At 53.5% G+C, this 16,547-nt stretch overlaps 10 protein-coding genes across 10 annotated transcripts; 6 read left to right on the forward strand and 4 right to left on the reverse strand.

Annotated features, from left to right (window-relative positions):
• Positions 1–317: 317 nt before the first annotated feature.
• Positions 318–1,213, forward strand: M409DRAFT_24885 (uncharacterized protein; the record flags this gene model as incomplete). Its single annotated transcript, XM_033807436.1, has 2 exons — positions 318–851; positions 908–1,213. 2 exons carry the CDS (start codon positions 318–320, stop codon positions 1,211–1,213), a joined length of 840 nt encoding a protein of 279 aa, XP_033665873.1.
• A 633-nt stretch (positions 1,214–1,846) lies between these two features.
• M409DRAFT_24886 (uncharacterized protein) lies at positions 1,847–3,077 on the forward strand (the record flags this gene model as incomplete). The annotated part of the gene is made up of 3 exons (XM_033807437.1): positions 1,847–1,875; positions 1,936–2,621; positions 2,674–3,077. 3 exons carry the CDS (start codon positions 1,847–1,849, stop codon positions 3,075–3,077), a joined length of 1,119 nt encoding a protein of 372 aa, XP_033665874.1.
• Positions 3,078–3,628: 551 nt separating this feature from the next.
• Positions 3,629–4,612, reverse strand: M409DRAFT_56330 (uncharacterized protein; the record flags this gene model as incomplete). Its single annotated transcript, XM_033813263.1, has 1 exon — positions 3,629–4,612. The coding sequence occupies one exon, from the start codon at positions 4,610–4,612 to the stop codon at positions 3,629–3,631; it is 984 nt and encodes a 327-aa protein (XP_033665875.1).
• A 432-nt stretch (positions 4,613–5,044) lies between these two features.
• On the forward strand, positions 5,045–6,007 carry M409DRAFT_56331 (uncharacterized protein; the record flags this gene model as incomplete). Its single annotated transcript, XM_033813264.1, has 1 exon — positions 5,045–6,007. The coding sequence occupies one exon, from the start codon at positions 5,045–5,047 to the stop codon at positions 6,005–6,007; it is 963 nt and encodes a 320-aa protein (XP_033665876.1).
• Positions 6,008–6,253: 246 nt separating this feature from the next.
• On the forward strand, positions 6,254–7,656 carry M409DRAFT_24889 (uncharacterized protein; the record flags this gene model as incomplete). The annotated part of the gene is made up of 2 exons (XM_033807438.1): positions 6,254–6,985; positions 7,042–7,656. The coding sequence occupies 2 exons, from the start codon at positions 6,254–6,256 to the stop codon at positions 7,654–7,656; spliced, it is 1,347 nt and encodes a 448-aa protein (XP_033665877.1).
• A 136-nt stretch (positions 7,657–7,792) lies between these two features.
• On the reverse strand, positions 7,793–9,426 carry M409DRAFT_67662 (uncharacterized protein; the record flags this gene model as incomplete). Its single annotated transcript, XM_033817498.1, has 2 exons — positions 7,793–8,246; positions 8,303–9,426. The coding sequence occupies 2 exons, from the start codon at positions 9,424–9,426 to the stop codon at positions 7,793–7,795; spliced, it is 1,578 nt and encodes a 525-aa protein (XP_033665878.1).
• A 332-nt stretch (positions 9,427–9,758) lies between these two features.
• Positions 9,759–11,307, reverse strand: M409DRAFT_24891 (uncharacterized protein; the record flags this gene model as incomplete). Its single annotated transcript, XM_033807439.1, has 5 exons — positions 9,759–9,925; positions 9,972–10,744; positions 10,794–10,969; positions 11,020–11,091; positions 11,143–11,307. 5 exons carry the CDS (start codon positions 11,305–11,307, stop codon positions 9,759–9,761), a joined length of 1,353 nt encoding a protein of 450 aa, XP_033665879.1.
• Positions 11,308–11,702: 395 nt separating this feature from the next.
• On the forward strand, positions 11,703–13,481 carry M409DRAFT_24892 (uncharacterized protein; the record flags this gene model as incomplete). The annotated part of the gene is made up of 1 exon (XM_033807440.1): positions 11,703–13,481. One exon carries the CDS (start codon positions 11,703–11,705, stop codon positions 13,479–13,481), a length of 1,779 nt encoding a protein of 592 aa, XP_033665880.1.
• Positions 13,482–13,516: 35 nt separating this feature from the next.
• Positions 13,517–14,910, reverse strand: M409DRAFT_67665 (uncharacterized protein; the record flags this gene model as incomplete). Its single annotated transcript, XM_033817499.1, has 2 exons — positions 13,517–14,729; positions 14,849–14,910. 2 exons carry the CDS (start codon positions 14,908–14,910, stop codon positions 13,517–13,519), a joined length of 1,275 nt encoding a protein of 424 aa, XP_033665881.1.
• Positions 14,911–15,319: 409 nt separating this feature from the next.
• M409DRAFT_24894 (uncharacterized protein) lies at positions 15,320–16,395 on the forward strand (the record flags this gene model as incomplete). Its single annotated transcript, XM_033807441.1, has 2 exons — positions 15,320–15,472; positions 15,589–16,395. 2 exons carry the CDS (start codon positions 15,320–15,322, stop codon positions 16,393–16,395), a joined length of 960 nt encoding a protein of 319 aa, XP_033665882.1.
• Between the last annotated feature and the right edge of the window lie 152 nt (positions 16,396–16,547).

Below are 16,547 nucleotides of genomic sequence, written 5' to 3' on the forward strand. Positions count from 1 at the left end.
TTGGGAATGTGAGACAGGCAAGCGTCTTGGGGTGTGTTGGTGCTGGTGCGTTCTGTGCGTGAAGTGTGGTTGTTTACTAGTGTTTCTTTGATCCTCAATGGAGGCGGACATCGATAGAGGCATGCTTATACCCTTCATGAGTGAATGTAAGGTTAATCATTTCTCAGACATGATGCTGCTGGCGACTTCTACATCCAACTCAACAATGCTCGACGCCAGGTCAAAGAAAGGCAGTCGATACATAAACCCAGCCTCATCTCCGAATTGAACTTCTGGCCAGCAGCAGAAACGAAAAAGTTGGCATCCAAAGACCAAAGATGTCAAACAACAACTCCAACAAAAACTCCAACAACAACGACAACGCCAACGGAAAGATCACCAATCCCCTCTACCTCCCACCCTCAGACCGCCCCGTCATCGATCCACAGCTCGAGGAAACTGTTCCAAGCGCCGGACAGCGTCCTCAGTACCCTGCTGTCGAGCCGCCCTCTCTCCCTGGAACGGCATACCAGCTGGGTGGAGAGCATGGTCGCTTGCCTGGTGCTCAGCAGCCAGACAGCCAGCTAAACACTTCCCAGCGATCAGCAGCCAACCAGCATGACCGTTTCGCCAGTGTCCAGCAGCAGGATGCCCAAGCGGTGGCTTCTTATAGATCGCCGTATCAGCCGCTGGGAGTGGGAGAAGGTGGTGGGTTTGCGGGTGGTTCTCAGATTGCAGGGAGTGGGGATTCGAGGCGGGGTGGTGAGCGGGTGGAAGGGGCTGAAGATGGAGGAGCGCAGGGTTCGGATGTTCAGCGAGCAGAGCCAGAGGTCGAGAAGCGTCAACCTGAGAGAGAGAATCTCAACGCAGCCGTAAGTCCCCTCCCCTCCCCTCCCCTGATCCCGAATACTAACGAACACCCCCTCAGCAACAAAGCCTCCACCTCGCCACTACGACATACGCCCAAGAACCGGAGGATCCCCTCAACACGGCGGGGGAGATGATGGATCAGATGGAGAGGGAGAAGGAGAAGGAGAGTGATGGGAAGGGAGGTGACGTGCCGGTTGCGTTAGCGGATGCGGCTGGGAAGAGAATGGATTTGGGGAGGTGTAGGTATTTGAGGTGTCGGATGAAGGATGGGGTGCATGAGGTTTGGTGTATTGGGGCGTGGAAGAGGGAGGGGGAGAAGGATGGGCAGAACGAGCAGAACGAGGAGGGACAGGGGAATGAGTAGGCAGAGGGTGGGAAGAGCGTAAGGAGAAACTAGGAAGTGGGAGGCTATGGTGAACAGAGGGAGGATGATGCTCCATGGACAATGCTATGCAGTGGGATGCTATTGGGTTGAGATCAGGCTGTGTCATGAGAGTGATCGTAGTCAATGGATTCTGTCTTCGTTGCGCTGTCGGGTCGGTTCACCCACATTGTGCCGTTTTCTCGAATGTGTGGTGATTATGTGCTCATCGTATCGTCGGGTCAGACCATCCACCCCGGGATGACTCTGCCATGTCGAAGTGATATCGTTGGTGGAAGTAGTTGTCTGGAGAGGTGAAGTCGGGAACGGACACCCACATACCGATCGATGCCCCTGAGAAAGCTTGAACGCCTTCGGGAGCAGCCTTTTGCTCCGCCGAAGCACAACTCGAACGTGGCCCTTAAACGCTAATAAAAATATTGAACAAGACCTCCCACCAAAGCGAACCACCACCGCCCAATTGCCCTGCCCCGCCTCCACACACCTCTCCGATCCTCACAACTGACAGCACTGGTGGTATAACACCCCTCCTCTGCGCGCACCCGAGACAGCGGCCGCTCATCGCCCTCAAAAAGGAAAACACACCCAAAACTCACGCCCTACTTGACTTTCACCATGGTCGTTGGATCTGTGCTCGTGACCGGGTACGTCGGATACCCGCACTGACTCTTCCTCTAACGCTTGGACTGATAAGACCTCGCCAGCGGCACCGGCTACATTGGCTCCTTCACCGCCCTCGCCCTGCTCGAGGCCGACTACAAGGTCGTCATCGTCGACAACCTCTACAACTCCTCCGACGAGGTCCTCAACCGCCTCGAGCTCATCAGCGGGAAGCGGCCGCAGTACTACCAGTGCGACATCACCGATGAGAAGAAGCTGGATCAGGTGTTCGATGAGCACCCGGACATTGACAATGTGATTCACTTCGCCGCGCTCAAGGCCGTGGGCGAGTCGGGGGAGATCCCTTTGGCGTATTACAACGTCAATGTGTATGGCACGCTGTGTCTGCTGCGGTCGATGCAGAAGCACAATGTCACCAATATCGTCTTCTCCTCGTCCGCGACGGTCTATGGCGATGCGACCAGGTTCCCGAACATGATTCCTATCCCTGAGGAGTGTCCCCTGGGCCCCACGAACCCTTACGGTAACACGAAGTTCACTGTCGAGACGATGATTACGGACTACGTCAACTCTGAAAGAGCCAAGGCGCAGAAAGAGGGCAAGAGCGGGGATGCGTTCAATGCGGCATTGCTGCGATACTTCAACCCTGCTGGAAGCCACCCGAGCGGGATCATGGGTGAGGATCCTCAGGGCGTGCCATACAACTTGCTGCCATTGTTGGCGCAGGTCGCGGTGGGCAAGAGGGAGAAGCTGTTGGTGTTCGGTGACGGTAGGATGGAACGAGACATTGAAGGGGGAAAGGTCATACTAACGTCTTGCAGACTACAAGTCCAAGGACGGCACCGCAATTCGCGACTACATCCACATCCTCGACCTCGCAGAAGGCCACCTCGTCGCCCTCAACCACCTCCGCTCGCAGCACCCCGGTGTCCGCGCCTGGAACCTGGGTACCGGCAAGGGCAGCACCGTCTTCGACATGATCAAGGCCTTCAGCACCGCCGTGGGCCGCGACCTGCCATACCAAGTCGTCGGCCGAAGAGCAGGTGACGTGCTCGACCTGACCGCAAACCCAACCCGAGCGAACAAGGAGCTGGGCTGGAAGGCGAAGCTCACACTCGAGGACGCTTGCGCTGATCTGTGGAGGTGGACGGAGAACAACCCACAGGGTTACCGACAGCAGCCGCCCAAGGAGTTCATCGAGGCGCTGAAGAGCAAGAAGCAATAGACTCTCGCTCAGAATTGTGAGTCAACATTTCGGTTGGTAGTTGCATTGGGTGAGGGGCGGTCATTCTGCATGGGATTAAGTTGGAAATAAAATACCCAAAGTGCCTTTCGGGCGCTTCTTGAGAAAAGCCCAGAATGGACCATTTGGTTTCTTCTGAATTTGCAATCAAATGAAGGTGTGCTAGTTGGCGCTGCGAATATCAGTCCCCACATTCTCCTCCTTCCAACCCTTGTCTTTGGCTTGCTTGTTGAAAGCTCCAGCGTCTTTGTTCGTGTTAGTCTTCACCATCGGCTACTATAGCCTGCACACCTCGTCTCCACCCATTGGCATGCATAGTCACCCACAAAGCCATCATTATGGCTTCCAGACCCCTCTCGGACTGTGGCACTTACTGTAAGTGCTATGAGCAAAATTCCGCTCATCCCACTGCATTCCGCAGGGTCAAGATTGTGCATTTCGCACATCTAAAGTCTCGAAAATCACGAGGCTAAAGGCTCGAAAATTCGAGCCTCCGACCGGTCTGGTCGTGTCCCCCCTAGCGAGGACGAACCTCACTCACCGGCGACAGCAGGCGTCTTGCCCTCTTTCAAGGGGGCGAAGACCTGTTGCCATAATTCGCTGTTCTCGCCGAGGGTGTAGCTCAGCTCCACTTGATGCATGCCTGCTTCGGCGCCGCCGGCGAGGTTCTCGAGTTGGGAGATGACGTGGTCGAGACCGAGCGCTTTTCCTACGGCTTGGGTGCCGCTTGCTTCGGTGTTTACGTGCACGATGTGGATGTGGAAGTGGTAGTACGTTGGTTGGTAGTGGATGTAGAATTTCAGCATGTCTGTCTCGACTTCGCCGCCGGGGTAGAGCGTTGTTGTGGTGGCTGCGAGAGTCGAGCGCAGGTGGCGAAGCCAGGGGACGTGGGATTTCTTCAGGTCGCGGACGGACCAGATGTCTCGGCGCTGGACCAGGGCGAGGAGATGCAAGGAACTCAGGGTCTTGCGGTCCCAGTTCAGATCCGGCAGGAGAAGAAAATCATCATCCGCTTTGGCTTCCTTGGAACGGAACAGGACGTTCTCCTGCTCAGCTTTCCCATCGAGGATATTGAAGACCCAGTTCAGACGGCCCTCCTCTCGACAGAGCTGCATATACGGACGGATATACGTGCTGTAAATCGAAGGCGTCTCAAGGACCACTCTCGCCTGCTGGAAAGAATACTTCCGAATATGCTTCTCCGTGCACGGATAAATCAGATTAATCTTCAGATCCGCGGGCGTGGGCTCATCGACCGTGTTCTCGGACATGCTGTTCGCGAGGCACCAGCGGTAGATGTCGTTCTCGCCGAGGTTCTTCACGTGCGACATCAAGCGCGAGAAGGATTGCAGGTAGGCATTGTCGGTTGAGAAGGCGCCGCGTTCGGCCAGTAGCAGTGCGGGTTTGTCGGAGATGGTTCCTTGGAGGATGATGCGGCAGCCTTGCTGCGTGGTGTTGAGGAGCTTTTGGAATTTGAAGCGCGTGATGAGGCTGTTGGCGGTGGTGTCGTCTGCCATTGTCGGGGGTTGGGGTGTTATTTGGGGAGGGATGGGAATTTGAGGTGAGGTTTGAAGTTTGGTGAGTTTGAGTTTGCGCTAGTCTGGAAGTGGTAGCGACAGCAATGGGTCGGGTGAGATTCCATGTCTTGGCTCTCGCTGTATTTCTCCTCTATCAACTCCGTCTCAATTTCTTCAGTTCTTTCGCAATCAAGCGGGACAGGCCACAACAATGGAGTCGCCCATTGACGCACTCGACCACAACCCGGCGGCTACAGTATGCAACTGCTGCAGCTGCGGCCACTCAGTATGCAGCTAAGCCCCACGAGACAGATAAAGACGGGATCCTGCGCCGACGATGGGGTGTTCGATCTGAAAGATGGCGTCTTGTCCGCAGTCTTTGGCTACAATCTTTCTCCGGTCACAATCCCTGTATTGCCAGGTTGAACAACGATGGATCCTCTCTCGGCTTTGGGTGCTGCAGCATCTATCGTGCAGTTCGTAGACGTTGCATCACGGCTGGCCGCCTCTGGATATGACGCCTACAAGTCTGCCTCAGGAGCGATTCAAGAGAACATCGAGATCGAGACGACGACACTTGAACTCAAGAGCTTCAGCGATAATCTCCTAAAACAAAACCAAACCCTAGAGCTTCAGCTTCACCAGCAACAAGATGGAGACACTAAAGCCATGATCAACATGACTGAAAGATGCCATGCTGTTGCCGACAGACTACTAAAGGTCCTAGACGACCTGAAGGTGGAAGGGACTGGCCGAATGCGACCTGTCAGGGCCGGACGGCAAGCGATCCGGGCAGCATCCAAATCCGCACAGATTGAAAGCATGGAGAGCTCGCTCACAAAAATTCAGGCTCTGCTGCATGCGCATCTATTGAGTAGCATTCGTAATACACAAGCATCGTCGAGCAACTCGTTCGAGGGCCTGGCGGCGAGGACCAAAACAATGCAGGAAGAGAGTATCGCTGATCTCCGCGCTTCGAATAAAGCGCTCATACGCGCTCTTCGACAACAGGAAAAGGATATGGAGATATTCAGGGATGTTCTCAAGAAAAGTCAGCTCCCAGAGGTTCACAGCAGTTCGCGGATTGACGCTTCAATGGGAGAGATCGCGAGAACATTAGACAAGACACGGCAAAGAGCCAGCTTGGTCGAGAAGCAATTACGTGTTCTCGGTAGTCTTCAGTTTCCGGAGATGCACATGCGACACTCTGCAATTCCAGAGGCATACAGAGGGACTCTTTCTTGGATTTACGACAAAAATGCAACAAAGGTTCGATCCTGGCTACAAAGCTTAGATGGACTATTTTGGATCAATGGCAAAGCTGGCAGTGGCAAATCGACACTGATGAAATTCATGAGCGACAACAGAACGACCAGAGAAGTGCTAGAAATCTAGGCCGGGAAGCAAAGGACGTTGGTCACGGCATCCTTCTACTTCTGGAACGCTGGCTCTCCGATGCAAAAGACGCAGCAAGGCCTCGTCCAGAGTCTGCTTTTTCAGATCATGAGAAAGTTTCCGCATCTCATCGCTGAAGCTGTGCCTAAGAGATGGGCAGCAGGCGAAGCATTCTCTCGCCATCCTGACCCGTGGAGCCATTGCGAGCTGTCAGATGCACTCACGTTCATACTATCCCATAACGACATGAATGCTCGCTTCTGCTTCTTCATTGACGGCCTGAATGAGTACACAGACGATCATTATGAGCTTGTCCAGTATTTGCAACTTCTTGTGGCATCCAAAGTGGTGAAGTTGTGTGTTTCAAGTCGACCTTGGAACGCTTTTACTTCGGCCTTTGGCAACATCGAGGACCGCACGCTGGTGCTTCAAACCCTGACTCGCTCCGATATGCGAGACTACATGAAAGGCATGCTGGAGGGGGATCCACGGTTCATGAAGCTCGCCCAAGCGGACGATCGAGCTCATGATTTGACCACCGAGATACAAAAGAGAGCTCAAGGCGTCTTCCTCTGGGTCTTTCTCGTCGTACGATCGCTGCTTAGAGGACTCACTGAACAAGACGACATTCCGATGCTCCAGAAGCGACTTCGCCAACTTCCAACTGACCTGGAACACTTCTTTCAGCTCATCCTGGACTCGATCGACAGCGTCTATCAAGAGTGTACGGCACGCGCTCTACTGATCGTCTTCGAATCAGGCCAGCCCCTGTCCATGATGGCGTTCTGGTATCTTGACACCGACCTTGAAAAGCCAGACTTTGCACTCAAGCTCGATATCAAGCCCCTACCGAAGGAATCTGACGATCGATATCCCATGATCGTGGCTGCACGTGTCAATAAGTGGTGTCGAGATCTGCTCGAAGTAGTCTGGACTCCGACTGATGACAGCGGTGAGGACATAGTACAGCTGTTCAAGGTGGACTTCCTGCACCGCACTATGCGGGACTTCCTCATGTTACCAGGAACGTACAGGATACCTTGGTAGAGCGCGCAGGTCCGGACTTCAATGCCTCACTCGCAATTTGCCGACTGTACCTAGCCCTAGCAAAATCGGTGGACCCGGCTCATGGCGACGATGACGATAGTGACGATGATGACTATGAAGCCTTACAGCCTTTTCAACGCATCTGCGATGTTATAATGCGTGCAGCAGCGACCTACGAGATCAAATGCAACGAAACACCGTTTAGGCTGCTGGAAGAGCTCAGGCGTGTTGGACAACATTATCATCAGTGGGGAGCACCGTGGAGTTCGGACGACGATGACAGCGAGACCTCCATCGAAAATACTGACTTCCTCTCACTTGCGAAAGCGCACGGGCTGAAGCTGTACTTGAGGCGGCTGGTGAGGCTACAGCAGGGTATCGATGATCCCGGGGAGTCTGGGCTACAGGCAACGGCAGGTGCTGGGTCCCTGCTAATGCCTCCTGCGAGAACGCATCGCATCAGTGTCTCTAGCCGCGGATCATCGGTATTGCGCCTACCAAATGCCGCCGCAAAGGACGGTGCGACAGATGATGGAACACAGAAAGGCGAGAAGCGCCGCTCCTGGCGAATGAAGTTCAAACAGCTTTGGTGCAACACGTAAACAATATTGCTCGCCTAAACGCAATATGGTTGTCGGGAGAGCTGGGTGTCTGGAAGGACTCATAAACCAAGAAATCCTCCCCCAATGACAACCCGATCGGGCCTGATGATCCAATTGCGACCAGGCTGTCATTTCCCTAGGCAAAGACCTTTGCCGCTTCCTTCTCCTCGATGATTGATCTGAGGACTTTCTCATTCCTCGGCTTGAAGTACACCTGATATCGATGGGGCATTGTCACCAGAGATGTAGGGTCGCTCGAGCCTCGCACAGGATGCACATCTACGTCGCCGTGGCTGACAATCTCGAAGCAGCTGAGCATCCGCATGAAGGCGAGGTAGAGCTCTCGGTTTGCGAGGAGCGAGCCAGCGCACATTCGGTATCCAAGGCCGTAGGTGAATAATGGGGCGTCAGGCTGCTCTAGCCAGCGCTCTGGTCTGAACTCCTCTACGTCTGGACCCCATACGTTTGAGTCCATGTTGCAGGCCCATGCATTGAGGTAGATCGTTGTGCCGGCTGGGATGAGTTTGCCTTGATAGGTGATGTCCCGGACTGTCGCTCTCGGAAGGGCGAGACGGAGGACGGTGTAGTACCTGGACCGCAGTTAATATGTTGCTCCAGCTCCAGCCAGGACGCTTCTTGTTCATACCTCAAGCACTCCTTCACCAAAGCCATAACATAAGCACACTCCATATCATCCTCTTCATCACAAAGCATCCTCTCCTCACCATATATCTTCCTAATCTCCCCAATCGCCTTCCTCTGCACATCCGGCCGCTGCCCCAACAACGCAATCGCCCACTGCATCAGCGTCGTCACCGTATCCAACCCGCCACTCAACATCGTCAAACTGATACTTGTCAACTCCTCCTTGTTCAACTTCGCCTCCTTATCCAGAATCACATTCGCCTGGATACACGGCTTGTGCGTGCCCTTCTCCATCCGATCATCCAAGTCTTTATTCAACTTTGTGAGGTATACATCCCTTCGCCTCCGCATCTCAGCCGCTTTCCGCGTGCCGAAACTGAAGGGGTTGAGTCGCAACAACGGAATATAATCCTGTAAATTCCCCGTCGTGCTCCGGAACCTCGAAATCTCCTCCTCGACCTCGGTGATTTCGTGAAAGAGCGCGTTCTCGCTATCGCCCATGCGCGTGCCCCAGTTGAGCGTCAAAGACAAGCTAAGTGAGAGACGCTGAATCAACGGCATCGGATCCACAGCTTTCCGGCCAGCGTCGCCATACTTGAAGGCCTCCCTCGCGAACGCGAGGGTCTCGATATCGAGGTGCTGGACATACGTCGCGACGCTGGGTTTGTTCAACGCCGACGCAGCGCCTTTCCTCCGTCGCTTCAGACTCTCGGAGAACGGACTCGTCCCGATCGTCGTCCCTGCTGTGTTGGAGAGGACTTTATGGAACGTGTAGAAGATGGGGCGGGAGCTCAGGGCCTGGGAGTTCTGGCCGAAGACCGCTTTGGCTGCGTCGGCGGAGTTGACGACGATGACGGGGATGTTGCCTAGTTGGATCTGGTAGACGGCGCCGTGGGTTTTGGTCCATTGCCGGTATTTTTCGGCGGCGTTGAGGCGGATGTCGGCGATGTTGCCGATGAGGGGGAGGCCGCGGGGGCCGGGGAAGGAGGGGAGGCGGGCTTTGGAGCGGAGGATCTCGTTGCTGAGGAGGTAGAGGATGGGGATTAGGAAGAGGAGGATGAGAGAGGTACGAGCTGTGTGTTGGAGAAGCTGCTCTTGGGCGAATTCGAGAGTTGATGAGATCATTTTGACTGATCAGAGAAAAGGGACTAGGACTCACTGGATATGTCGACATTCTGAGACGGCATATATACCTCACACAGAGGAGGCTCGCAACAGTGAAATGCAGCACCCTCCACAACAACGAAACGCGGGGAATTGGGGTTCTTTGAATGCTTTCCGCAGCGGCTTGCGTTCCTCTGACGGGAGCTCAGCGCAACGACGGAGCTGTATCACGCGCGGCCAAATTCCGCTGTATGGTGTGGCGACATGTGAAGCAGTCAGCCGCGCCGGGAATACCAAACACTCGCAAAGAACAAGATATACGTCCAGTCGTCCACGAATCTATGCTCATCTACTCATGATGAAGTGAACTCTCTGTTCTTGATGACACCTTCTTCCGCAAGACTCTCCAGTTCGGCGTCTGCTACACCAAACCTCTTCAACACCTCAATGGTATTCTCGCCGTGCAGTGGAGGTTGCGAGCGAATGGTAGCCTTGGTCTGGCTGAACTTGATTGCAGGTCCTGTATCGCTGTCAGAGGTGGTTCTTCTACATGATTGTAAACGTACCCAGAATCTTGATCTTGCCGTCCTTCGCAGAGTCCAGGGCAATCTCCTGCACCATATCTCGGGCTTCGGTTTGCGGATGATCAAAGACTTTCTCCATGGTATTAATGGGCGCGTAGGGCATGCCGCTGCCATCGAACGCAGCAACCCATTCGTCGCAAGTCTTGGTGGCAAATTGCTCATTCAAGATCTTGAAGAGCGCTTCTCGGTTGTTGACTCTGTCGCCATTGGTCTTGAACCTCGCATCCTCTGTCAGCTCAGGGACTCCTAACAGCTTGACCAGGTTGACGAATTGCTTGTCGTTGGTCGCACCACAGACAAAGTACAGGTCCTTGGTCTTGAACGCATCGTAAGGCACGACACTGGGATGTTGAGTTCCCCATCGTTCAGCTTCCACCCCAAGATTGAGCCACGATAAAGCAACGTTCGTCAAAAGAGCGACCTGCGTCTCGTACAAAGATCCGTCAATCTTCTGTCCTTCGCCTGTACGTTCTCGAGCGTACAATGCTGCCATGATGGCGCCGTGCATGTATAGCCCAGTCGACATGTCGGTCAAGCCAAGCCCAGGACGAACAGGCCCTCTCCCTCTTTCTCCAGTCAGATGGAGAAGACCAGCTTCGGCTGCGGCGATCATGTCGTATCCTGCACGGTGTTCAAATGGACCACCAGCACCATAGCCAGAGGTACTCGCAAGGATGATGCGTTTATTGATCTTCCGCAAGTCTTGGTATCCGAGCTTTAGCCTCTCCATGTTTCCTGGTCGTAGATTCTCGACGCTGCAGCAAGGTCAGGTACTGCTTCGAAGATTGAGCTTCAACGGCTTACACCACGTCTGCGTCCTTGACCATTTCCAGAAAGACCTCCCGTCCTCGCTGATGTTTCAGATTCAATGCCACCGACTTCTTGTTGCGGTTGACTGCGGAGAAATAATTCGACATTGGTCCAACTCCGGGCTTCCACATCTTGTCCTCTCCGGCGATCGTCCAGTATCTGGTATCGTCCTTGGAAATCTTGTCAGTCTGAGGTCTTGGTTTCAAGTGATATCACTCACGCCACGATCGGGATCCTCAATCTTGATGACTTCTGCTCCATAGTCGGCAAGAATTTGGGTGCAATACGGAGCCTGTTGCTGTCAGTCTTGCTCAGCCCAAAGTGATCTTCAACCAAAACATACAGCAAGTACTCGAGAAAGATCCAAAACCTTTACTCCAGTCAGAGGTCCATCAGCTTGAACATTCGTCGTTGAATAGCATCGTTGACGAGCGATCCGGATTGCCGTGTCATTGAAGTTTGAAGAGCGCGTCTGGCCAAGCAGCAGCTGCCACCTTCTCGCCGCCATCGCACCAACTTTGGCCTTGACACTCCATCTTCGAACATCGACTTTGTAGCTGCGTACAGCTCCCAATGGTTTCCGAGGTCGCTGCTGATTGGCACAGTGGAAGGAGGAGAAGGAGAGGAGTATTCCCGTACCCCACCCGAAGAATCGGAAACAGAATTCAGGATGGCTACGCGTACATTTGAGCATGTCAACATTCACTTCCACTGTCATGAGCGGTTCCACTTTCATCAATTTGCATGAAATATCATCGGCCTCTATGAGGAGGCAACCAACGAGTTGAGATGGCGTCAAGACTAACATGTCAGTTGCTCAGAACGAACGGCAGCCGACACCTGTCGAAAGGCATCAATTTTGTACGACATAAGTCCGTTTCTTCAGGTTCCCATGTCAGGATTATGGAAGTTGGTCCTCGCGATGGTCTGCAGAACATCAAACAGAAAGTCTACACATCCGTCAAAATCGAGTTGATCCGGCGGCTGGCTGATACTGGACTGCGTCACATCGAAGCGACTTCTTTCGTGTCACCGAAATGGATCCCGCAATTGGCGGACAGCAAGGAGGTGATGAAAGAGGCCATTGCCATCGCAGAGCCTAAAGGGATTTCACTTCCAGTTCTAGCACCGAACGTAAAAGGTCTTGAGCGAGCGGCAGAGAACAATGCGAAAGAAGTTGTTGTTTTCGCGTCAGCGTCCGAAGGCTTCAGCTGGAAAAACACGAATTGTTCTGTTGAGGATGCCTTGAAGAGGGCAGAAGATATCGTAGCACAGGCGAAGCTACAGGGTGTCCAAGCAAGGGGGGTGATCTCATGTGTGGTGGCCTGCCCATACGACGGGCCAACAGACCCAGCCAAAGTTCTTGAGGTTGCTCGACGCTTCCTGGAAATGGGCTGCTACGAAGTTGGCCTTGGAGAGACCATCGGCGTGGGGACTACTTACGACATTGAACGACTTCTCAAAGTCTTATTAACGGAGATTCCAGCTGAGAAATTGGCAGGCCACTACCATGATACCTACGGACAAGCAATTGCGAACGTGGCGAAGTCATTCGACATGGGAATACGAGCATTCGACAGCAGTGTTGCCGGTCTGGGAGGTTGTCCTTACGCCAAAGGCGCTAAAGGCAACTTAGCCTCGGAAGATATGGTGTATTTCTTCGACAGAGCGGGAGTCAAGACTGGCGTGGATCTAAACGTACTTGCTGAGACCGGAGACTGGATATCGCAGGTGCTGGCCATCCCCAACAACAGTCGAGCTGGTTCAGCAATCGCAGCAAAATCCAAATCTGCCTCAGAGACCAATGTAAAGACGCCAAAGGCCGGTGATGATATAACGAACTGGGATCTAATCTCAGATAAAGGAGATTACTTGGTCCACAGATTCGGCAGCGCAGTCAGAATCACACTTAGCAGGCCGAAGAATGGTAACGCATTGACAACAGCCATGGTCGACGGCATCACCAGCTTATTCAAAGATTTGGCACGCGACCAGAGCGTCTTCCACATCTTGCTCGAAGCTGAAGGCAAATTCTTCTGCACCGGAATGGATCTCAGCTCGGGAGGAACGACTGCCTCTACTGATCCCGAGGAAAAGGCTGCGTATTACAAGAAGGTTGAAGACCTATATGCTGCGATCGACAACGCTCCTCAGGCCACGATTGCTGTGGTCAATGGTCCTTGTTATGGCGGAGGTGTCGGGCTTGCTTTCATATGTGATATTCGATTGATGTCGTCTAAGGCCAAATTTACCATGACTGAGATCAAACTCGGACTCTCGCCTGCCATCATCTCTCGGTATATGGTCCGTGAATGGGGTATTCCATTCGCTCGCGAGGCTATGCTCACTGGTCGAGAGGTCAAGCCAGACGAGCTGCGCAGGATAGGTGCAATCCATGGTCTTGCCGAGAATGAGAGTGACCTCTCTACAATGACTGCAGCATGTCTCGACAATCTCAGCAAATGCGCGCCTCGATCTGCTGCGGTCTGCAAACAGCTGGTCAGACTCGGCTGGACTGATCCGACTGGACCGGAGCAACAGGACTTTGTCATGGAGACTTTTAAGAAAATGATGCAGCCTGGATCGGAAGGCGAGTTTGGCACAGATCAATTCCGCAAAAAGATTAAGAATATTGATTGGGCAAAATTTTGGAGCGGAAAGGGAGATCAAGTGCCGCAGTAAGAGCACAAAGCTTGGGTTGATTCGTTTCAATTGATCTAATATGATCTTGGGAGTCCGAGAACTCGTTCACCAATGTAGTTCAGAATCATCTCCCGGCTGACAGGGGCCAGTCTAGGGAGCATTGCCTCTCTGAAGTAACGCTCGACATGGTATTCTTTGGCATAGCCCATGCCTCCATGTGTGAGCACTGCCCGCTCAGCAGCCTCGAATGCTGCATCTGCCGCCAGGTACTTGCAAGCATTGGCATACTCACCAGTCTGGTACCCATCATCATACATGCGCGCTGCTTGGTACGTTATCAGACGTGCTGCCTCGAGCTTCATCCACGAATCGGCCAGAGGATGAGCTATTCCTTGGTTCTTGCCAATTGGACGGCCGAAAACAACCCGCTCCTGAGCATAGATTGCTGCTCTTCGAATCGAAGCAAAGCCCAGACCCAACGCCTCCGCAGCGATGAGGACTCTTTCAGCATTCATTCCGGCCATGATCTGCTTGAAGCCGTTGCCTTCGTCTCCGATCAGATCCTCTTTTGGAACTTGCCAGTCGTCAAAGAACAAGATGTTGCTATCCACTGCAGCGCGGCCCATTTTCTCGATCTCGGTAACCTGAACCTTTGATCGATCCAAGTCCGTGTAGAACAACGAGAGCCCTTGCGTTGGCTTTTGCACTTGGTCGAGAGGTGTTGTCCGGACGAGAAGCAGGATCTTCTCTGCCGTTTGCGCCGTGGATGTCCAGATCTTTGACCCAGTCACCGAATAGGATTGGCCGTCCGGGGTCTTCGTGGCCAGCGACTGCAGTTTGAGTGTATCTAAGCCAGTGTTTGGCTCAGTGACACCAAAGCAAGCACGCTCCTTTCCTGCAATCAAAGGTACCAGCCATCGTTTCTTCTGTTCCTCCGTGGCAAACTTGACCACAGGTTCCAGGCCAAAAATATTCATATGGACCGAAGATGCAGCTGCCATGCCGCCACCAGATTCGGACAGAGTTTGCATCATGACCGCTGCTTCAGAGATCCCTAGGCTCGACCCACCATACTCCTCTGGCATGCAAATACCTAGCCAGCCATCCTTGGCCAGCTGCTGGTGAAGGTCTAGTGAGAACTCATGGTTACTGTCTAGCTTGTGCCAGTACTCGTCCGGATAGTCTGCGCAGATCTTGGCGATGGATTCTCGGACGGTCTTTTGCGATTCTGTCCAGTCGATGTCGTTGGACTGCAAATATTCTGTTGCTTGCCCGTGTACATATCTTCTGGACAATATTGGGCTATTCTTGAGGACATTGCTGGACAATGCTGACTTTCGAACTGCTTGGGACTGTCTCTGGTTAAGATCGATTTTCGAGTTGATGTTAAACGCAACTTACAAGACCTCCCTGGACGTATCGACGTACCGCAAACATACTGCAGCACTGGAGATGCCGTTGCCAACATCAGAGGGCCACGAGATCAATTCGTGATCGTCTTCTGGCGATTGCTTTTACTGAACGTTCACATGCCTTTTCCCGATACTACCGCGGCCACAAGGACAACGGTCATTTTTCGGTTCTCTAGACCCGATCAACCATCGATATCGGCCGTGACGCTTGCATTCGGTAATTGGGTAATGCAGTTGTGGTCGTCTAGGAGTGAGGTCCTCTCCCCCGCACGCGGCAACATTCACCCATTTAGAGTTGGAGTGCGCATTTCCGACGAACACTATTTCCGCCTATCACGTGGGACCACAGGTGCGAACTCGGAGTGTGCCTCAGGCATGACACTATGCTATGCCGAGGGCCAGTCGAATCCTACTCGACAGTTACACAATGTCGGTGGTGGACAGTACTGCTACGTTTGTATTACAATGTCAAAGCCTGGTCGATCAGAAGGCGAGGCTGTAACGGCCAAAGCCGAACATGTTACGAAATCAGCTTTGGCTACTGTGGGGAACCAGATCTTGCCGTTCGTCATTGGTGGAGGGTCTGGTATAGTTGCGACGACATGTCTACAACCTATTGTATGTTAGTGCTCTCACATGCTTGGGAGGGGAGAAACTGCTCGCCCTATTGTCCTGTCGCACAGACGCAGCTATGATCGAACACAACGAGAAGCCTTGCTAACGGACTTCAACAGGATATGGTCAAAGTGCGACTACAACTTCTTGGCGAAGGTTCAAAGGGAGCCAAAGCTGTAACACCTTTACAAGCAGCACGTATGGTCGTCGCCGAAGGAGGTTTCGTCGGCCTATACAACGGCATTTCCGCTGCTTGGCTTCGACAGGCTACCTATGCCACCTTGCGCCTCGGATTCTTCGATCGATTCTTGGAATTTTTCAGGACCCGGGCCCAGAGCCAAGGACGAGAGGTCAACTTCGGCGAACGTGCTGCAGCATCGTTGGGAGGTGGAGGTCTAGCAGCGGCACTGGCCAATCCTGCAGAGGTTGGCTTGATTCGAATGCAATCGGACGGGATGAAGCCTCCAGCAGAAAGAGCGAACTACCGGTCCGTTCTGGACGCCTTGACTAGGATCGCAAAGAGCGAGGGTATCTTTGCACTCTGGCAGGGATCCTACCCAACTGTCATCCGTGCTATGGCAACCAACTTCGGTCAGCTTGCGTTCTTCTCAGAATCCAAGGCTCAGCTGGAGAAACATACTTCACTCTCCGATCGGAATAGGACCTTTGCGGCCTCAGGAATCGCGGGTTTCTTTGCGGCCTTCTTCAGCCTGCCGTTCGACTTCTTGAAGACAAGGCTGCAACGGGGAGGCGGCGCTTACAAGGGAGTGTTCGACTGTGCCACCAGAGTCGCCAGAGAAGAAGGTTTACTGCGATTTTACCGTGGCTTTGGAACATACGTCCTGCGCATAGCTCCGCACACCATAATAACCCTCATCGTGGCAGACAACTTGAAGGCCGTCTTCATGCCGTCGTCGGAATTGTGACATGGAACAAGCGGGGGGTCCCGAGGGTGTGAAGCCGGGGCGGCGGGGGCGGGGCCGGGACGGAAGCGGGGTTCACGACGAGACACCTTGTCGGGACCACCATCGGAGGTGCGAACTAGCCTAGCTACCCTCCTCGTTTCGGTCAAAGTAGA

Source organism: Zasmidium cellare (assembly GCF_010093935.1).
Source record: "Zasmidium cellare ATCC 36951 unplaced genomic scaffold M409scaffold_24, whole genome shotgun sequence".
NCBI classification, from domain to species: domain Eukaryota; kingdom Fungi; phylum Ascomycota; class Dothideomycetes; order Mycosphaerellales; family Mycosphaerellaceae; genus Zasmidium; species Zasmidium cellare.